At 40.2% G+C, this 19,325-nt stretch overlaps 1 protein-coding gene across 4 annotated transcripts in view; it reads left to right on the forward strand.

Annotated features, from left to right (window-relative positions):
* Positions 1-11,204, forward strand: part of conu (Rho GTPase-activating protein conundrum) — a 307,155-nt gene extending 295,951 nt beyond the window's left edge. For all 4 annotated transcript variants that reach the window (XR_011605727.1, XM_070999142.1, XM_070999136.1 and 1 more), the window contains one exon: positions 11,054-11,204. Coding sequence is in view for 3 of the 4 variants with exons in the window: in XM_070999137.1 (XP_070855238.1) it covers positions 11,054-11,143 (90 nt within the window). In the remaining variant the exon portion in view is untranslated. The remainder of the gene's footprint in view (positions 1-11,053) is intronic.
* Positions 11,205-19,325: the final 8,121 nt, after the last annotated feature.

A 19,325-nucleotide genomic window follows, 5' to 3' on the forward strand; every position in this document is an offset into this window, starting at 1 on the left:
TATGTGCAATTAATAGTCAGATGAGAAAGGTGCACGTGAGATAGGTCGCACACCCATAGTATCCAAAGGTCGTTATCTCAGAGGAGATTGTCCCCATCGCCCCCACATCCCCATGTGACAATATTGATCATGTATCCTTCCCCTCATTATGTGCAATTAATAGTCAGGTGAAGAAGGTGCACGTGAGAAAGGTCGCACCACCATAGTCTTCAAAGGTTGATATCTTAGAGGAACATATCCGATCATGTTGGGGAAAGGTGTGATCACGTACCCTTTTGCCTCATTATCACAGGTGTTGCTGTGCACGTGAGAAAGGCCGCACACCCAAAGTATTCAAAAATGATTGCCTTAGAAGGACATGTCCGATCATGCTGGGGAACAATGTTTTCTATGATTTTAAAACTAATTTAGAAATCAAAAGTACCCCAATAAAATAAATCGTACAAGTTCATGATTCTCAGATGTGGAATATTTTCAAACACACATTTTTGTTTCCGCCCCAGAATGTTTAACTGGTAAATTGTTTAAGATTCTCTCCTTTCAACAAATGGGTCATAAACATGTCAAAAAAGGGATTCAAGCCAGATCTACCCGAACATGCGCACCCGTCCATTACCTGACCGCAATAAAAGGGGCACATGTACAAGCCTGAAGGCGCACGCTCATTGACAAGGGTAATAAAAGGGACACATGAACAAGTCTGGAGGCGCACGTTCATTGACAAGATCATGGGCTTCACGCCAACGACCTCACGGCTGACTCTAATACTTTCCCATAATAGGGGTTGAAATCATGACCGCGCAACAACTCGCAAGTAGCCGACATATCTCAGTCATTTTCCATTCTCCACTCGAAATAAAAAGTCAGAAGTTTATTTTGTAGCATAATAATACATTTATTCATTTATTTTGGTATTGCAAACATTTTTATAAATTAATTTATTATAAATTAATTTTCTGCTTTGATTCAGGCGATTTGCATAGAAGAAGCAGGCGAACGTTTCCGACGTCATTTCTGGATTTCAAAATGTAAAGTGTTCACCATAATTCGTAGTTTTGAGATCATGTCCACCTCGATTCATGAACATGGTTGTTGTGTTTAAAAAGTATTGAAAATGCTGACCAATTATCTGTCCTTTAAATGGCTAAAAGTTGGTCAATTTCCTCATGAAATTTCATTTTGTTTTTTGTAGGTCCTTACACATCTAGTCTAAACTCTAAAATTATGTATAAAAATTATTTTGTTGTTTTGGATCTACTTTTAAAAAATGTCAAAAATGTAGGGTGTGCTTCACAATAGGAAAACCGGTTTCCTTTAAACTGTTTAATGACGGGCAGCCCATTTCTTCGATATTAATGAGCTGACGACTCCCAAAAAACCTCTGTAGAAATCGTTTCTTTTCCACACCTTTACAAATAATTTGTTTTCCGCTTGTAATTGTCCTTATTTACTTTCGAGTTTGTAAAAAACTGTTTTCTCCATCGTTCCAAAAAATTTTGTGATTTGTATTGGTTAACTAAATTGCAGTCTTTCGAGACTTTGTATTTAGCAAAGTAAAATGATATGGTGGTTCTATTAAAAAACTATTATTCAAGTTTGGATCTTTTTCGAATACAATTCCAATTTCCTTTAGAATAAAATTATTATTATTATTAAAGATACCTTGAACATCAATCGAAACAGTGTCTTTCAATATTTTTCTAATGTTAAATAACTCGTTGTACTAGTCCGATTAATTGGCTATATTCAACTAAACAGTCATGCATGAGGAAATAGTAAGCTTGGGTATTTTCATGACTTGGTGTCTTCAGTTCTATTGAAATTCTCACATCATTAGGACCAGTTTTCACTGATTCGTTTTGATATGAAAGATCAACCACAATAATAGGGGCCTTCAATTTAAATTCATTTGGGGTCAAAAGTGGTTGTGATTCACGACTATAGTAACTAGATTGAAATCTTGTATACATTGCATATAGGTGAGCATACTGATTCTTACTAAAATCAACATTCAGATTATCATACGGATGTGACTCAGAATTCAAGTGAACTTTCAAGTTTGATAAGTTATTTGTGATAAGTTCTCAATTTAGTGTAAATCCAATTATGGCAAATCTTGGTTTTTCGCGGTTAGCCGACAATTTCACATTCCAGCTGTGTTGACTCCCGCACCCCAACTTGGGTTAACATATGAATCCCAACTCCGGAATGCGATTGGTAGGTTTACACCACTTTTAATAATATCGTACATCTTTGTTTTTGCCAAATCGCTCGGAAATATATGTGGAATTTCCGAGGTTATATTCGTCATTTCCACCTTAAAAGTTTGTTCATTTCTGGTTTGTTCAAACACATCACCAAGATCCTTAGTTAGCATCAACACTAGTTCGTGTTTACATTTTAACAAATATTTTCATGACTTGGTGTCTTCAATTCTATTGAAATTCTCTCATCAATAGGACCAGTACTCACTTTGAAATGAAAGATCAACCACAATAATAGGGGCCGTCAACTTAAATTTATTTGGGGTCAAAAATGGTTGTGATTCACGATTATAGTAAGTAGATTAAGATCTTGTAAACATTTCATATAGGTGAGCATACTGATTCTTACTTAAATCAACATTCAGTTTATCATATGGATATGATTCAGAATTCAAATGCACTAACAAGTTTGATAAATTATTTCTGATAAGTTCTCCATTTAGTGTAAATCCAATTATTACAAATCTTGGTTTTTTACGGTTAGCCGACAATTTCAAATTCCAACTGTGTTGACTCCCATACCCCTATTTGGGGTTAACATATGAATACCAACTCCGGAATGCGATTGGTAGGCTTACACCACTTTTAGTAACACCATACATCTTAATATTTGCAAAATCGCTCGGAGTTACATGGAAAATTTTCCAGGCTATATTCGTCATTTCCAGTTTAAAAGATTGTTCATTTCTGCTTTGTTCAAACACATCGCAAAGATTCTTAGTAAGCATCAACACTAGTTCATGTTTACACTTTAACAAAACTTTTTTATAATCCTCAGCAAATCTCAACAAAATTTCAATGGTACAGAAAAGTTGAAGTGGGGTCCCGTTGAAATTTCGTCTCCACTGCTCATACGTTGTATTAGTTGTTACCGAACAGTATTTTGATGGTTACTTTCTGTTTAGTCTTGTTTTTGGATGGTTACTTTGTGTATAGTACCTGTAAAGTACTTGGTTTTGGATGATTACTTTTTGTATAGTTTCTGTAAAGTACTTGGTTTTAGATGGTCACTAACCGTTTAATTCATAATTAAATATATCTTATATATATTTTTAAAAATTTAATTTTCTGACTTCTGCCTCTGTAAGAAATATATGGGTTGTTAACCTTCGTTCCAAACGCATATTTTCGCTTGGTTCCCATAGATAGATGTAAAATAATTCGCGCAATTTAATGTTTCTCAGAAGTTGGATTGTTTTTGTTCAGTCAGAAACAAATTTTGTAGGATCATTTAATACTATTTTATTTATTTTATTATTGTAAACATATTTAATTAAATTCATAATTAAATATATATTGTATATATTTTGAAATATTTAATTTTCTGACTCCTCCCTCTGCAAGAAATATATGGGTTGTTAACCTTCGTTCCAAACGCATATTCTCGCTTGGTTTCCATAGATAGATGTAAAACAATTCTCACAATTTCCCAAGTGTCGGATTATTTTTAAAGTATTTACGTCATAAGGTCGTTTAATTTCAGGAGGCAGTGTCGAGCGGCAGTTTTATCCAGATATCTACATCTCACGAGCTCGCACTGCCGTCCGCCCTTCCTCTCCATCTCTCCCCTAAGTCTCCGTTCTGCTCTCGAGCGCTTAAGTTAAGTTAGGCTTAAGCAGTGCTCTTTTCCAAGTGATCAAATAAACATATATGCACGTCGCGTAAAAACCCCAAAGTACTCCCGTGTTTTTTGCGTACCATTCGATCTTAAGGCTTCATCTATTTTCAACGATCCAGCCACCCTGCCCCAACATTTTGGTCCAGTCAAAGCCGGGTTTCAAAATCTTTGGATTTTCCTCTCTTGGAGTTTTCTTTGATTTTGTCCCACCAGGCATGAACCGCTCCAGATACACATAGACAATCGGAGTCTAACGCCCGTTGAAAAATTATTCCATTTAAATTCAAAAACAAGTGGCGAAGCTCATTACATAGTTTCAAGATCCCCATTCACCAATGATGGCTTTCGCTCAGCCTGGAATAACCTAACCGAGCGTTTCGAAAATAAGCGATTGCAGGTAAACAGTCACCTGAAAACACTTTTCAATGTGCAATCCATAACACAGGAGTCGGGAGCAGCCTTAAAAGAACTTCAACGCACTTTTCAAGGTTGCTTAAATTTCTTAAAATTTTCCGGTGTTAATATTGAGAATTGGGACCCTATCCTGGTTTATATGTGCTCGACAAAACTACCAAAACTCACTCTCTCATTATGGGAGCAGTCCATCCAAAATAAAGCCAAAATTCCTACGTGGCTTGAGCTTGATTCCTATTTGACGGAGCGCCATCGAACTCTTGAGGTCGTCGATAGCTTCCGATCTGCCAAATACTTCCACGTCCAGTCCAAAGACACAAATCGAGTGGCAGAATTTCCAATAATAAATTCCTTCAACACAAGGCTAGTTCCGATACCCAAAAGCTGCGATCTGTGTTCGAAGAAAAACCACCCCGTGCGTATATGTCCACGCTTCCTACAAATGACGGTAGACGATCGCCTAGCCTATATTTAAAGGAAGCAGTTGTGCTCCAATTGCTTTGCAAGCAGCCATCAATTCCGGGATTGCAGAAGCGCTCACAACTGTCTCACTTGCCAAGATCGGCATCACACATTGCTGCATCGAAACAGCGGCCCTACTACTCCGCCGATTCCATCCGACCCTCCAAGGCCAGTATCCGCCTCAGTTCCACACAGCATTTCTTCCTATTCAGCGCAATTTTCCGTACAAAAAGTCCCTCCTAAGAATACTCCATCCAAATATTGGGTTTCATACCCTTCCTTGGATGGCAGACGTACTCGCGGTATTTAATCCTACCAATGCCGAGTCTGCCAAAAGATCCATCCTCTACGGAGAGGGAATGTTTACGTCAAAAGGGCGTTTAATTTCAGGAGGCAGTGTCGAGCGGCAGTTTTATCCAGATGTCTACATCTCGCGCGCTCGCACTGCCGTCCGCTCTTCCTCTCCATCTCTCCCCTAAGTCACCGCTCTGCTTTGGAGTGCTTAAGTTAAGTTAGGCTTAAGCAGTGCTCTTTTCCAAGTGATCAAATAAACATATATGCACGTCGCGTAAGAACCCCAAAGTAGTCCCGTGTTTTTTGCGTACCATTCGATCTTAAGGCTTCATCTATTTTCAACAATCAAGCCACCTCGCTCCAACATAAAGCATTCATTTGTTCAGTCAGAAACAAATTTTGTAGGATCATTTAATATTATTTTATTTATTTTATTATTGTTAACATACTTCATTTAATTCAATTTAATGTTTCTTAGATGTTAGATTATTTTTAAACCATTCATTTGTTCAGTCAGAAACAAATTTTGTAGGCTCATTTAATATTATTTTATTTATTTTATTATTTTAAACATATTTCATTGAATTTAATTTAATGTTTCTTAGATGTAGGATCATTTAAGATGATTTTATTTATTTAATTATTGTTAACATATTTCGTTTAATTCATAATTAAGTATATATTATATATATTTTTAAATATTTAATTTTCTGACTCCTCACTTTGTAAGATATATATGGGTTGTTAACCTTCGTTCCAAACGCATATTTTCGCTTGGTTCCCATAGATAGATGTAAAGTAGTTCTCACAATTTAATGTTTCTCAGATGTTGGATTATTTTTAAACATTATACCATATTTCGAAGGCATCTTTAGCTAACATAGGAGCGTCTTTTAAATTAATTTCTGATTCAAGTATATGATAAAGGTGGTGTGACCTGGTAACATCTGTTTTTTGCTGCCAACTTTTTTTCTAGTCCTAGATCTTATTAGCTGGTAACTAGCTGCTTAGTATCTGGTTTCTATATGTTTAATAAATGTATACAAGTTGTTTACTAGATGTTAGCTTTTATAGTCTTTTGTTAAGAATGATCAAAAAATTCTTGATCACTAGACGACTTTCGATGTGAAGTAAAAACTTACACTCTGATTTTCAATGTGTTTGCTGTGTACGTTAGAAATATCACACAACCAAAATATCTAAAGATTGATATATAAATCTTAGGGAAACATGTCCGATTATGTTGGGGAAAGATGTATCCTCTGGTTGTAAAACTAATTAAAAAATTAGTTGTTCACAAACTGTCTAAAAGCTGTTTAAAAGCTGTTTTGATAAACAATTTCGATTCATGTTGACAGATATTATAAACATATAATAACATCATCCACTTTAACTATTATATTGTAAAAATAAAACATTTCCTTTTTTCATCTTATGTAGGTATAATAAGTGTATCCTTAACAACAATAGCTAGCCTTACACACCACAACTATAGTTATTAGCTACAAGACATTGTCTAGAAAGAACGAAATATATGAATGTCAAAAAAACGATTTCAAACTATACTTGAATCAGAAATTAGATTAAAAGACGCTCCTATGTTAGCTAAATATGCCTTCGAAATGTGTTATAATGTTTCAAAATAATCCAACATCTGAGAAACATTAAATTGTGAGAATTTTTCTACATCTATCTATGGGAAGCAAGCGAAAATATGCGCTTGGAACGAAGGTTAACAACCCATATATATCTTACAGAGTGAGGAGTCAGAAAATTAAATATTTAAAAATATATATAATATATACTTAATTATAAATTAAATGAAATATGTTAACAACAATTAAATAAATAAAATAATCTTAAATGATCCTACAAAAATTGTTTGAATGAATGAATGATTTAAAAATAATCCAACATCTGAGAAACATTAAATTATGAGAATTATTTTACATCTATCTATGGGAAGCAAGCAAAAATTAAATTTTTAAAAATATACATATATAAGATATATTTAATTATGAATTAAACAGTTAGTGACCATCTAAAACCAAGTACTTTACAGAAACTATACAAAAAGTAATCATCCAAAACCAAGTACTTTACAGGTACTATACACAAAGTAACCATCCAAAAACGAGACTAAACAGAAAGTAACCATCAAAATACTGCTAGGTAACAACCAAATACAACGTGTCCAACGTGTCAAGTCCATGTCAATATGAGTACTACCCTAAAAAATTGTATATCTCTGGATAATCTTCAAAGTCAAAATCTATTAAATTCTGTATGGAGCAGTGGAGACGAAATTTCTAAGGGACCCCAGTTTAACTTTTCTGTACCATTAAAATTTTGTTAAGACTTGCTAAGGATTGTAAAAAAGTTTTGTTAAAATGTAAGCATGAACTAATGTTGATGCTAACTAAGATTCTTGTCGATGTGTTTGAACAAAGCAGAAATGAACAAACTTTTAAACTGGAAACGACGAATGTAGCCTGAAAAATTTTCCATGTAACTCCGAGCGACTTTGCAAATATTAAGATGTATGATATTACTAAAAGTGGTGTAAGCCTACCAATCGCATTCCGGAGTTGGTATTCATATGTTAACCCCAAATGAGGTATGGGAGTCAACACAGCTGGAATTTGAAATTGTCGGCTAACCGCGAAAAACCCAAGATTTGTAATAATTGGATTTACACTATATGGACAACTTATCAGAAATAATTTATCAAACTTGTAAGTTCATTTGAATTCTGAATCATATCCATATGATAAACTGAATGTCGATTTAAGTAAGAATCAGTATGCTCACCTATATGCAATGTATACAAGATTTAAGTCTAGTTACTATAATCGTGAATCACAACCACTTTTGACCCCAAATGAATTTGAATTGAAGGCCCTAATTTTGTGGTTGATCTTTCATATCAAAACGAATCAGTGAAAACTGGTCCTATTGATGTGAGAATTTCAGTAGAACTGAAGACACCAAGACATGAAAATACCCAAGCTTACTATCTCCTCATACATGACCGTTTAGTTGATTATAACCCATTAAACGGACTAGTACAACGAGTTATTTAACATTAGAAAAATGTTGAAAGGAACTGTTTCGATTGATGTTCAAGGTTTCTTTGATAATAATAATATTTTTATTTTAAAGGAAATTGGAATTGTATTCGAAAAAGATCCAAACTTGAATAATAGTTATACCCGTTACTCGTAGAATAAAAGGGTATACTAGATTCGTCGGAAAGTATGTAACAGGCAGAAGAAAGCGTTTCCGACCCCATAAAGTATATATATTCTTGATCAGGATCACTAGCCGAGTCCATCTAGCCATGTCCGCCTGTCCGTCTGTCCGGATAAACGCTGAGATCTCGAAAACTATGAGAGCTAGGCTATTGAGATTTGGCGTGCAGATTCCTGAGCTTCTTAAGCAGCGCACGTTTGTTTCAGCAATGTGCCACGCCCACTCTAACGCCCACAAGCCACCCAAACCTGTGACGCCCACAGTTTTCATGCTAGATACAAAATTTTAACTGAAATGTATTGGTATCGGCAATACCTATCGATTGATCCAAACTCTAACGCCCATAACGCTTAAATCTGTCTACTGCCGGTAGGTGGCGTATTTTAATCTCGCTTTGCTGCTTGCATATCTCCATTTCCTTTTGGTACCTTTAGCTGAGTAACGGGTATCTGATAGTCGAGGTACTAGACAATAGCGTTCTTCCTTGTTTTTTAACAGAACCATCATATGATTTTATTATGCTAAATACAAAATCTTTAACTGAAATATATTGGTCTCGTCAATACCTATCGATTGATCCAAAAAAATTTGCCACGCCCACTCTAACGCCCATAACGCTTAAATCTGTATACCGCCGGTAGGTGGCGCATTTTAATCTCGCTTTGCTGCTTGCATATCTCCATATAGCTGAGTAACGGGTATCTGATAGTCGAGGTACTCGACTATAGCGTTCTCCCTTGTTTTTTAATAGAACCATCATATGATTTTACTATGCTAAATCTCGATAGATACAAAATTTTAACTGAAATGTATTGGTCTCGTCAATACCTATTGATTGATCCAAAAAAAATTTGCCACGCCCACTCTAACGCCCATAACGCTTAAATCTGTCTACCGCCGGCAGGTGGCGTATTTTAATCTCGCTTTGCTGCTTGCATATCTCCATTTCCTTTTGGTCCCTTTAGCTGAGTAACGGGTATCTGATAGTCGAGGTACTCGACAATAGCGTTCTTCCTTGTTTTTTAATAGAACCATCGTATGATTTTACTATGCTAAATACAAAATCTCGAAAGACTGCAATTTGGTTAACCAAACACATCACAACATTTTTTGGAACGAGGGTGAAAACAGTTTTTTACAAACTCGAAAGTATCTAAGGACAATTACAAGCGGAAAACAAATTATTTGAAAAGGTGCGGAAAGGAACGATTTCTACAGAAGTTTTTTGGGAGTCGTCAGCTTATTAATATCGAGGAAATGGACTGTCCGTCATTAAACAGGTTTAAAGGAAACCGGTTTCCCTATTGTGAAACACACCTTAAGGGCGGGGTTTGTGCTCTTAACAATGCATACATTATTTTGACATTTTTTAAAAGTAGCTCCAAAACAATAAAATAATTTTTATACATAATTTTAAAGTTGAGACTAGATTTGTAAGACCTACAAGAAAACAAAATGAAGTTTCATGAGGAAATTGACCAATTTATTAACAATTTAAGGGACAGATAATTGGTCAGCATTTTCAATACCTTCTAAACACAAAAACTATGTTCATGAATCGAGGTGGACATGATCTCAAAACTACGAATTATGGTGAACACTTTACATTTTGTAATCCAGAAATGACGTCGGAATCGTGCGCCTGCTTCTTCTATGCAAATCGCCGGAATCAAAGCAGAATATTAATTTGTAATATAATAAAAATGTTCGCAATACCAAAATAAATGAATAAATGTATTACTATGCTACAAAATAAACTTGTGACTTTTTATTTCGAGTTAAAATTACAGGCACGGAGAATGGAAAATATTTCCTTGACTGAGATATGTCGGCTACTTGCGAGTTGTTGCGCGGTCGTGCTTTCAACCCCATTATGGGAAAGAATTAGAGCTAGCAGTCAGCCGTAAGGTAGTTGGCGTGAGGCCCATGATCTTGTCAATGAGCGTGCGCCTCCAGACTTGTCCATGTGTCCGTTTTTTTGCGCTTGTCAATATGCGTGCGCCTTCAGGCTTGTGCATGTGCTCCTTTTATTGCAGTCAGGTAATGGACAGGAGCGCATGTTCGGGTAGCTCTTTCTCGAAACCCTTTTATGACATGTTTATGACCCATTTGTGGAAAGGAGAGAATCTTAGACAATTTATTAGTTAAACATTCTGGGGCGAAAACAAAAATGTGTCTTTCAAAATATTCCACATCTGAGAATCATTAACTTGTGAAATTTATTTTATTGGGGTTCTTTTGATTTCTAAATTAGTTTTACAATCATAGAAAACATTATTTCCCATCATGATCGGACAAGTCTCTTTAAGGCAATCATCTTTGAATACTTTGGGTGTGCGGCCTTTCTCACGTGCACAGCAACACCTGTGATAATGAGGCAAAAGGGTACGGGATCACACCTTTCCCCAACATGAACGGATATGTTCGTCGCGCGCATAAACTGAACTTGAAACTTTAAACGCGAATGTCTCGAAATGGTGCTTCTTGAAAAATGTCTTTGCGGTGATATGGATTGGCGGAAAACTACTGAACCGATTTACTCCAAATTTTTTTTGAAATGTTCCTAATGAAATTTTTCTGTGCTTGAACGATCGACTTTTCACGCACAAACTTTATTTTCGCCAAAATGAATTTTTTAGTGAAATTTCTAGCGACCAAAAAGAACGAAGAAAAAAAATCTTAAAAACGATCGTTCAAGCACAAGGAATTACACTAAACTAATGAAATTTGTTTACTTTTATGCTTTCAGTTGACCTGTTCGACCTGGGGAAGTATCACCGCAAGGCTCTTCAAAAAAAAGGCCTCTAAGGGAAACAGCCACCCCTTAAAAAGTATTTAATATTTTTTCACGAAATTTTGCACAAACATTGTTAATAAAGTGTACTATCAAAAAATTAAAACATTCGTGTAATGAAATAATTGCTACATACCTAAAAAAAAATCCAAACTTTCCTCTTTTTCTTCGACAAAGAAGGTATTTAACCCCTTAACGCAATTGTCACTAATTCAATCAACGGAATGAACGCTTACTTTGGGCTAAGCGCAAGGGGAAAGCCGATTCCCAAATACTTGAAGCTAGAGTTAGACATTCATTGTAAGGAGCTTTTGTTGCCAACTGCACTCGCTTAGTTTCTGGTGCTTACTCAGTCCGTCTATCACGTAAATCGGCTGTAGAGGTTTTTGGATAATCTTATCAGCAGGCCTTGCATTGATTTTTGAGCTTGGAGAGAAAGCTTGCTAAGACACACGACTCAAAGCAAAGTACTCGGCATTTCTTTAGGAATGTCTTTACTTGGGCCAAAAGTCTCCAGCTACATGACAGAATTGTGTTCACAAGCTGGACAGTACGACAAACAAATTGTGCGTTGTGTTCGACTGGTCGGCGAAAATCTCGTCTGGAATATTACTAAATGATACACTATTGGCCCGGCCTACAATTGAAGCTTAGATCTTGCACACTCTTCTTCAATTCTTAGCTCAAAGCAGTGCCTTTTTGGCCATTCATGGCATGCAACAGATGGCAGCTGAAGATGAAGTGTCGCTTCCACTTGGAGCAGCTGTTGCTTGAAGAGATTTTGATGTCGATAATCTAATTTCTGGAGGAAATTGATACTGTCATCTTGGACTGAGGAACTTGTGAGATGGTTCCAAAGCCGAGTAGCTGGGTTAACCTAGCGGGTCGCATGTTGCGGATAGCGGACGACCTCTCTGGAATTTATTCTCGTGGTATTAGTACAGCGGGTGTGTGGCTGGGCTGGCTTCGGTATCTCTTGGCTCTGGTTCCGCCGTCTGCTGGCGCTCCTCTTTCTGGCTCCTCGACGCGTTGACTCGTCCTCCTCTAGATCCTGGGTCTCAGGACGCTCGTAGTGGCCGCCTCTGCTTGCTTGCCGACGCGTTGCCTCGGGGTCGCTTGTTGCGCCTTAGACCCGCAGAGAGTTCGGCCTTGTGGGCTTAGGGAAGCGTCACCGTTCTCAGACTAGGGTGAACAAGCCTTGCTCTCCAGGCCGACGCCTTTCGAGGCAATACCTGTCCCTTGCTCTGTGGCGGACGGTCCCGCTAGGTTATTGCTCAGTTCGCGCCGACAGTCAAGGCTGCCGCCAGGAAGCTGTCTAGCGGTTCACTTGGTAACGTGGCTGCCGGAAATGTCTGCTGGCGTCGCTGTCGATGTCCTCTGCGCTGTCTTCTGACCAGTATCTCGACGTTCTGGCACTCGGGGAGTTGGGCGGTCGCTGCTCGGGAACTTCGCCGGTAATCGCAGGGCTCTCCAGGCGGCCGCCTCTAGAAACCACAAATCGATCTACCGCTCGTCCTTCACGCCAGGTCCTGCTTGGTCGGGCAAGGTACGCTGGGTCGCAGACAACTTTCCTCACCAAGCTGACGGTTCTTCGTCGTAGGACTCTTTTGCTGGTCTCTGACAGACCCGCCGGGCGACTCGCCAGGGTGTGGTCGTGACAAAGTTAGAAAACAAACGCCTTGACTTAGCCGCGTGATGCCTTCCAGAACTCAGCCACCTGTGTCTCAATTCGGAGATTCCTGATGTCCTAATCCCGAACGTCTCGACGTGGTGATCTTGCTCTTTGTATGCTTCCCACGGCGCTGCTTCCGACGACTCGCTTGGTTGTAGCTCCCTCGTAGATTATTTGCTTGACTGACTGTTTATTTGGTACTTTAATTGATATTGAAGGTTTGACTCCTCGTAATCGACTGATCCAGCTGCCAGCGCTCTGCGGCCTTATATAGGGCCTCCAAGCACCGTTATTTCCCTTTTGCGCACGGCCCGCTGGATCTCTCCACTCTTCTCCTTCACGTACCGCTTTCAATCGATGCTCCGCCCACTGCTGCAGTCCCGCTGATTCCCGGGCCGCTTGTGGCACGCCTGTGTGCCGCTCGCTCTCCTTCATTGGTCTCCAAACTCTCTCGCTCTCCTTCGTTGGTCCCCAAACTCTCTCGATCTCCACCCTTGGTCTCCAAACTCTCTCGTTCTCCTCGCCGCGCCGTTACTACGCGAATTCGCCGCCTATTTGTGGGGAGTTACTCAACTCCTCACATGCTTTACAGAAACCCATACCCAACACAACACCTCCCCTCCAAAAAACACCATCTCACTCCGGGCCGGACTACTATGTAATACGGACCGTGCCAAGAGTCAGCCTGGCTGGGGCCCGGATCAAAAACTAGCCCAGTCTCGTACGGTGTGCTTAGGCCTGCTCTAACTATCGCCTTACCCGGCATCGCGGATCTCTGCCCGGGCGGATCTTTCCCCTTCTCCGCAACTCGTGTGACCAACTCTAAATAAAACCCACAAAAACGCTGAACACTGGTTCCAACATCCGCACCAGCACTGTCCCGAAAGGGCCGCATCCCAAGTTGAGGTTGTCGGGTGGCAGAAAGACAGATGCGAATGCCACCACCACGGGCGCTTCTGCGCCTAAAATAGCGGTAGGCATAGCGCAAATAATTACACATAAGCGGAAAGGCGGACTGCCGCCCAGACTCTGCGCTCTCATGATAGGAGCAATATTGCCACTCCTTCGCCTGATTTGCTAAAGAAGGTAGAATGGGGAAGGAAGGTGATTCCTAACTACGGGCAGGATAAGCCCACCCAAGAAGGGGTTCAGGCGAAATGGCAGCGATCCCTCGATCTACCCGGACCATCGGCAAAGAGATCCAAGATCCAGCCATCGGTCTCTTTCGTCGATATCACCAAGGACCGAGTCTTACTCGGTCTCATCGACAGGGGAAATCCGGAGCGCAGGATTCCCAGGAATAAGGGAAAGGCAATGGAGTCCCAGCTTTCCCTCTTATGCCTACGCATGGTGCGAGAAACGCGAGGCTCATCGCCCTGCTGCATAGACGGCTACTCCACCGATTCATCGCAATCGAGGACGTGGACCTAAGTGATACTGAGGATGCCGACGTCACTGTGGTGTAGGTTGCAGCTGTAGATGTCAAAAGGAGCTCTACAAATCAACCAACACCACAGTAAAGCAGCGTCTGCTGCACTTTTGCTTCGCCTGACCGAAGGCGGAGCCGACTTAGTCCTAGTACGGAAACCTCGGGTAGTAGGAGGCAAGGTTGCTGGATTAGGAACAAAGGAAGGAAGGTAAAATTCGCCCCTGCATATTAGCCAAGAAGCCTCTTATTATATTTCTGTTGCGCAATTACAGCAACGGAGATAACACCGCAGTAAGCCTGGAACTGCAAAGAGGTTCCATAAGGATACTATCGGCCTACTTGGCCTTTGAAAAGGAAAACTTCCCAGATGCTCTGGACAGAGTTCTGGCAGAGGAATGCGAAAAGCTGAGGAAAGGCTTGATCAGAGGCTGTGAAGCCAACGCCCATCACACCCAGTGGGGTTGCCCAAACAATAACGACAGAGGTGAGTCTCTATTTGATTTTATTCTTAATTCGAACCTATTCTTATGCAATAGGGGCACTGTCCCTACCTTCATAACCAAAACTTGCCAAACGATAATAGATGTAACGTTGGTATCAGACTCATTCGTAGGCGCAGTCAATAACTGGGCAGTCTCTGATGAGCACTCTTTTTCAGACTATAGATTCATAAAATCAATATTGTCCCTTGATTCGCCCTTGCCGGTCAGTTTCGCCAACCCCAGATGATCAGATTGGCACAGGCACAAAGAAGTTCTGACGAATATCCTCCCCATGGAACCGCCAGAAAGCATTACAGACTCACTGGAGCTGGATAGAAAATTTACAGAAGCATGCAACACTGCCTTCAAATTTGCATGTTCCACAGGGAAACCAAGGGGGACGAAAAAACTCCTGGTGGACCCAACAATTATCAATCCTCAGAACCAACTGCAGAGGCCTGTTTAACAGAGCAAAGGCGGGAAATGAAGACACTTACTGGCAGAACTATAAGCATGAACTAGCCTTTTACTAAAACGCCATTTGAAGAGCGAAACGAACTTCATGGCAGACCTTCTGCTCTGATAAAGCAAAAACGACTGATGCTGCAAGGCTCAGGAAAATACTCTCTAAGACAGTCGCGCCCTTGGGCTATCTTCCGAAGGCAAATGGATCATGGTCAGACTCCAGTAAAGAGTCCTTGGACCTGCTCCTAGACGCTCACTTTCCAGGAAGCCAAAAAACTGGTCATACTCCAGAAAGAAGTGCCGGAGAAGGAATCAAATTAGATCTCCTTCTATCAGACCGCAACATGAAATGGTCCATTCAGAGTTTCAAACCATACAAATCGCCGGACGAGATAATACCGGCACATATCCAACAAGAAGCTATAAACTGGCTGAAGAAATGTTGCACACCTTCCTGGCGGTAGAAGAACTACCAACCGCATGGCGAAACACAAAAACGGTTTTTATTACAAAGGCACGGAAGACCACCCACACTACAACAACGGATTTTAGGCCAAGCCTAACATCACTCCTGCTAAAGAGCTTTGAAAGAATGATAAGCCTACTCCTAAGATCTACTATCGACCCGACACAAATATCAGAGGCACAACACGCTTATACCAAAGGTAAGTCAACCGAATCGGCTCTACACTTGGTGGTAAGCAGCATCGATAAATCACTCAGGAATACGCATTGATCGCCTTCCTTGACATAGAGGGAGCAGAACTAGGGGTTGAGCCGCCAATGGTGGGGTTGATCCATAAATTGCTGATAAGCAGAATGGTCACAGCCACACTAGGGACCTCAACCCAGACTAGACTAGTGAGCAGAAGCACCCCGCAAGGAGGTGTACTATCACCCCTCCTGTGGAATATTGCTGTAAATAAACTACTGCGGATTCTAAAGGGAGGAGGCTGTAAGGTAGTCGCATACGCAGACGATGTCACTATCATCTTTAATGGATAATATCCACAAACACTTATCGATCTTATGACTGCTAAACTAAAAATAGTATCGGAATGGACGATAAAGAGCGGACTTGAGGTAAATCCCTTTAAAAACGGAACTTGTTCTATTTACAAATAGATACAAAATCCCCTTAACCCACCTATTTTAAACAATTTTTTATTTATTTCGCCTTTACTGTCTACTTGTACAATTCAACAACTTATGTTACGTACTAAAATTTACAAAATAATTGACTAACCTATGCTTAAGAATTGATTTACTTGAGAATTAGTCCAATTGCATATCAATTGGAAGTGCGTTAGATTCATATAAGGCCCTATAGAGGGGCTCATTTTGGGAATAATTTTTCCGCCGCAGCTCGAGAAAAAAGGGATAAAAATTCCGCAGTTGTCTAGACGGAGCGTGAAAACCAACATTCGAGAGTAGTTCTGGACAGTCGATACTAGCATCCACCAAATCAGAGATGAAGCAAATGGCGAGGATACTTCTACGATGCTCAAGGGATGGTAGGTGAACAAGCCTACATTGCTGGCTGTATGAAGGGGTAGGGTCTAAAAACCTTAGCGGCAACAAAGCGAATTTCAAAAATTGCTTCCGTGGTCGTTCTATTCTTTTTCCATGAGGGGTATTAAAGGGATTCCAAATAAGAGACGCATATTCTAGTTTAGATCGGACAAATGCAAAATAAAGCGCAAGTCTGGTGTAGGGATCCGTGAATAGTGATGCGTTTCGTTTGAGAAATCCAAACATAGCATAGGCATGATGTAATCGAAGTGTGCTGCAAACTTAAACTTCGAGTCAAACAACACTCCTAGATCCAAAGATTCCTGCCGCATTTGTAGAGGTTGATCGTTGGTATCATATGATGTGACGAAATTGTATTCGGATTTATTGTAAGTGACAATTGTATTCGGATTTATTGTAAGTGACATAGAAGCACTTGCTTATGTTAAGAGGAAGCGAATTTCGGCTAAACCAAGAGCTCAATGAATCTAAGTCATGTTGAACCAATTGTAAGTCTGTCGCTAATTTAACAGACTTAAACATTTTTAAATCATCTGCATACAGGAGACACTCTGAAGATAGACAGAACCTCACATCATTAATGAAAATGATGAAAAGCAGAGGTCCTATAGCACTCCCCTGAGGGAGGCCAGAGGTTGCCAAATAGGGATCCGAGAATTTTCCATTAATATTAACTCTACAAAGTCGATGGTGTAAATATGATTTTATCCAATTTAGTAATGCCGAATGTATACCCAAGCGGTCCAGTTTAGTCAGTAGGGCACTGTGGCTAACTTTGTCGAAGGCTTTCTCAAAATAAGTGTAAATAGCATCAACCTGAGATCGCATATCAAGACATGAATGCAATAGTTGCTGAAAACGGCAAGATTAGTCGTAGTTGACCGACTTGCAACAAAACCATGCTGAGAAGTGCTTATATATGTTTGTACAAGAACTGATAATTTTTGGGCAACAATGCGTTCGAAGAGTTTAGCAATGTTACTTATCTTTGCTATAGGCCTGTAATTGGCAATGTTATTCTTCGGCCCTGATTTTAAAGTTGGAGTCACGGATGCGACCTTCCACCTATCCGCAAAGTGTCCACTAGAAAGTGATTTATCAGAATTTTTAGTGGAACGCATAGCACCTCTATACAATGTTTCAGAAGGTAGGCCGGAATCCCATCGCAGTCCGGAGTGTAAGAATCATCAACGTTTTCCACAGGCCTATGAATATTTTCTTCTAGCACGGTTAAACTACCTAAATTTATCCCATTTAAGGTTTGAGAATCATTCCAGGCTGCTGTTGGCTCAAAATTAGCTTTAAAATAAGAGGCAAATAGATTTGCAGTTTCTGTATTTGAATGGGAAGATAAATTCCCTAGGAACATAGCAGATGGGACTGAAGAAGCGTTCTTCTTTGAATTGATGAATAGCCAAAAATAGTTGGGATTACCTTTTAGCCTGTTCTCAACACTCGCTATATACTGATTGTAAAGAAATTTATTTAGAAATTCAAATTCTCGCTTGTGCTGCAAGTGTCTATTCCAATCACCAGGATCCTGTGTAACTAAAAACCTTTTATAGAATTTATTTCGAAGATTTTTAAGATTTTTCAAACCTTTCGTATACCATGGCAGCTCAAACGAGTTGTGGACCCTTTCTCGAACATTGTTCAGGCCCACTGTCCGGCGAATCTGGACTGGCCCCGCTATCCAGCTGCACCGCTCTACCGCTCTCCCGCTCTCTCGCGCTCCCGCTCTCCTGCGCTGTTCCTAGCTCCCTCCATGAAGTCTCCGCTGCGCTTCGGAGCGTAGAGCGGAGCTTAGACTAAATTAGTTCGATTCTGGAGTTAAAAGTGAATAAACCGCGGTCGCATCCCGCCTACTTTCAAAGTTCATTTTTTCCCAAGTACTTTTTTTCGATCAAGGGGCAATGCGCGTTCGAGTGGTTTCTCCCCTACAGCTTCCGCAGCACCAGCAGCAAGCCGCACCACCAGCAAGCCACCGAAGCCCAGCGCAGCAGCCCGTCGACGGCGCCAGTTTCCCGCCGTCGCCTCCCACGCCATTCCATCAGCGCCACCACGGTACCCCGCTACCCCTCGGCGTACATTTTGGTCCTTCGAGCCGGATAAGATAAGTAAAGCTTTTCGTTTTATTAATTGCCGGTCTGCAGTCAGCCACTCGAAAATATAATTCGTTTGACTTTCTGTACGATTTGTCCAAAATCCTAGTCAGATTAAATCCGACAACGGCAATTAAAAAATTACTTCGCCAGTTTTTTCTTCGATTTTCCTTTTGCTACGTGCGGTCATATTGCCAATTTTTTCCGACTCTTTTTTTAATTGCATTTGGCCGCTCATCCATAATTACATACACATATACAAAATCGAGAAAAAATTCCACGCTTAGAAAAAATATTGTGCAAATATAAGCCAAGCATACAGTGAGAATTATTAAATTTCTAGGCCCCCAATTTAGGCCCCCAAAACTTTTCAAGATTTTTCTCACTGTATATCCGCAGCCGCTAAAATACTTGCACATATTTTTTCGTTTTTCCAAATGAGACCTTGGCGGTCGCGAGCATAGTATATCCTCCTACGTGGTCGTAGCCTGCAATGGTTACTGCGCCGGCCACTGGATTGCTAGTCGGTCCTTGGGGTAACAGT

The sequence above is a fragment of the Drosophila suzukii genome, unplaced genomic scaffold (assembly GCF_043229965.1).
Source record: "Drosophila suzukii unplaced genomic scaffold, CBGP_Dsuzu_IsoJpt1.0 scf_4, whole genome shotgun sequence".
Lineage (NCBI taxonomy): Eukaryota > Metazoa > Arthropoda > Insecta > Diptera > Drosophilidae > Drosophila > Drosophila suzukii.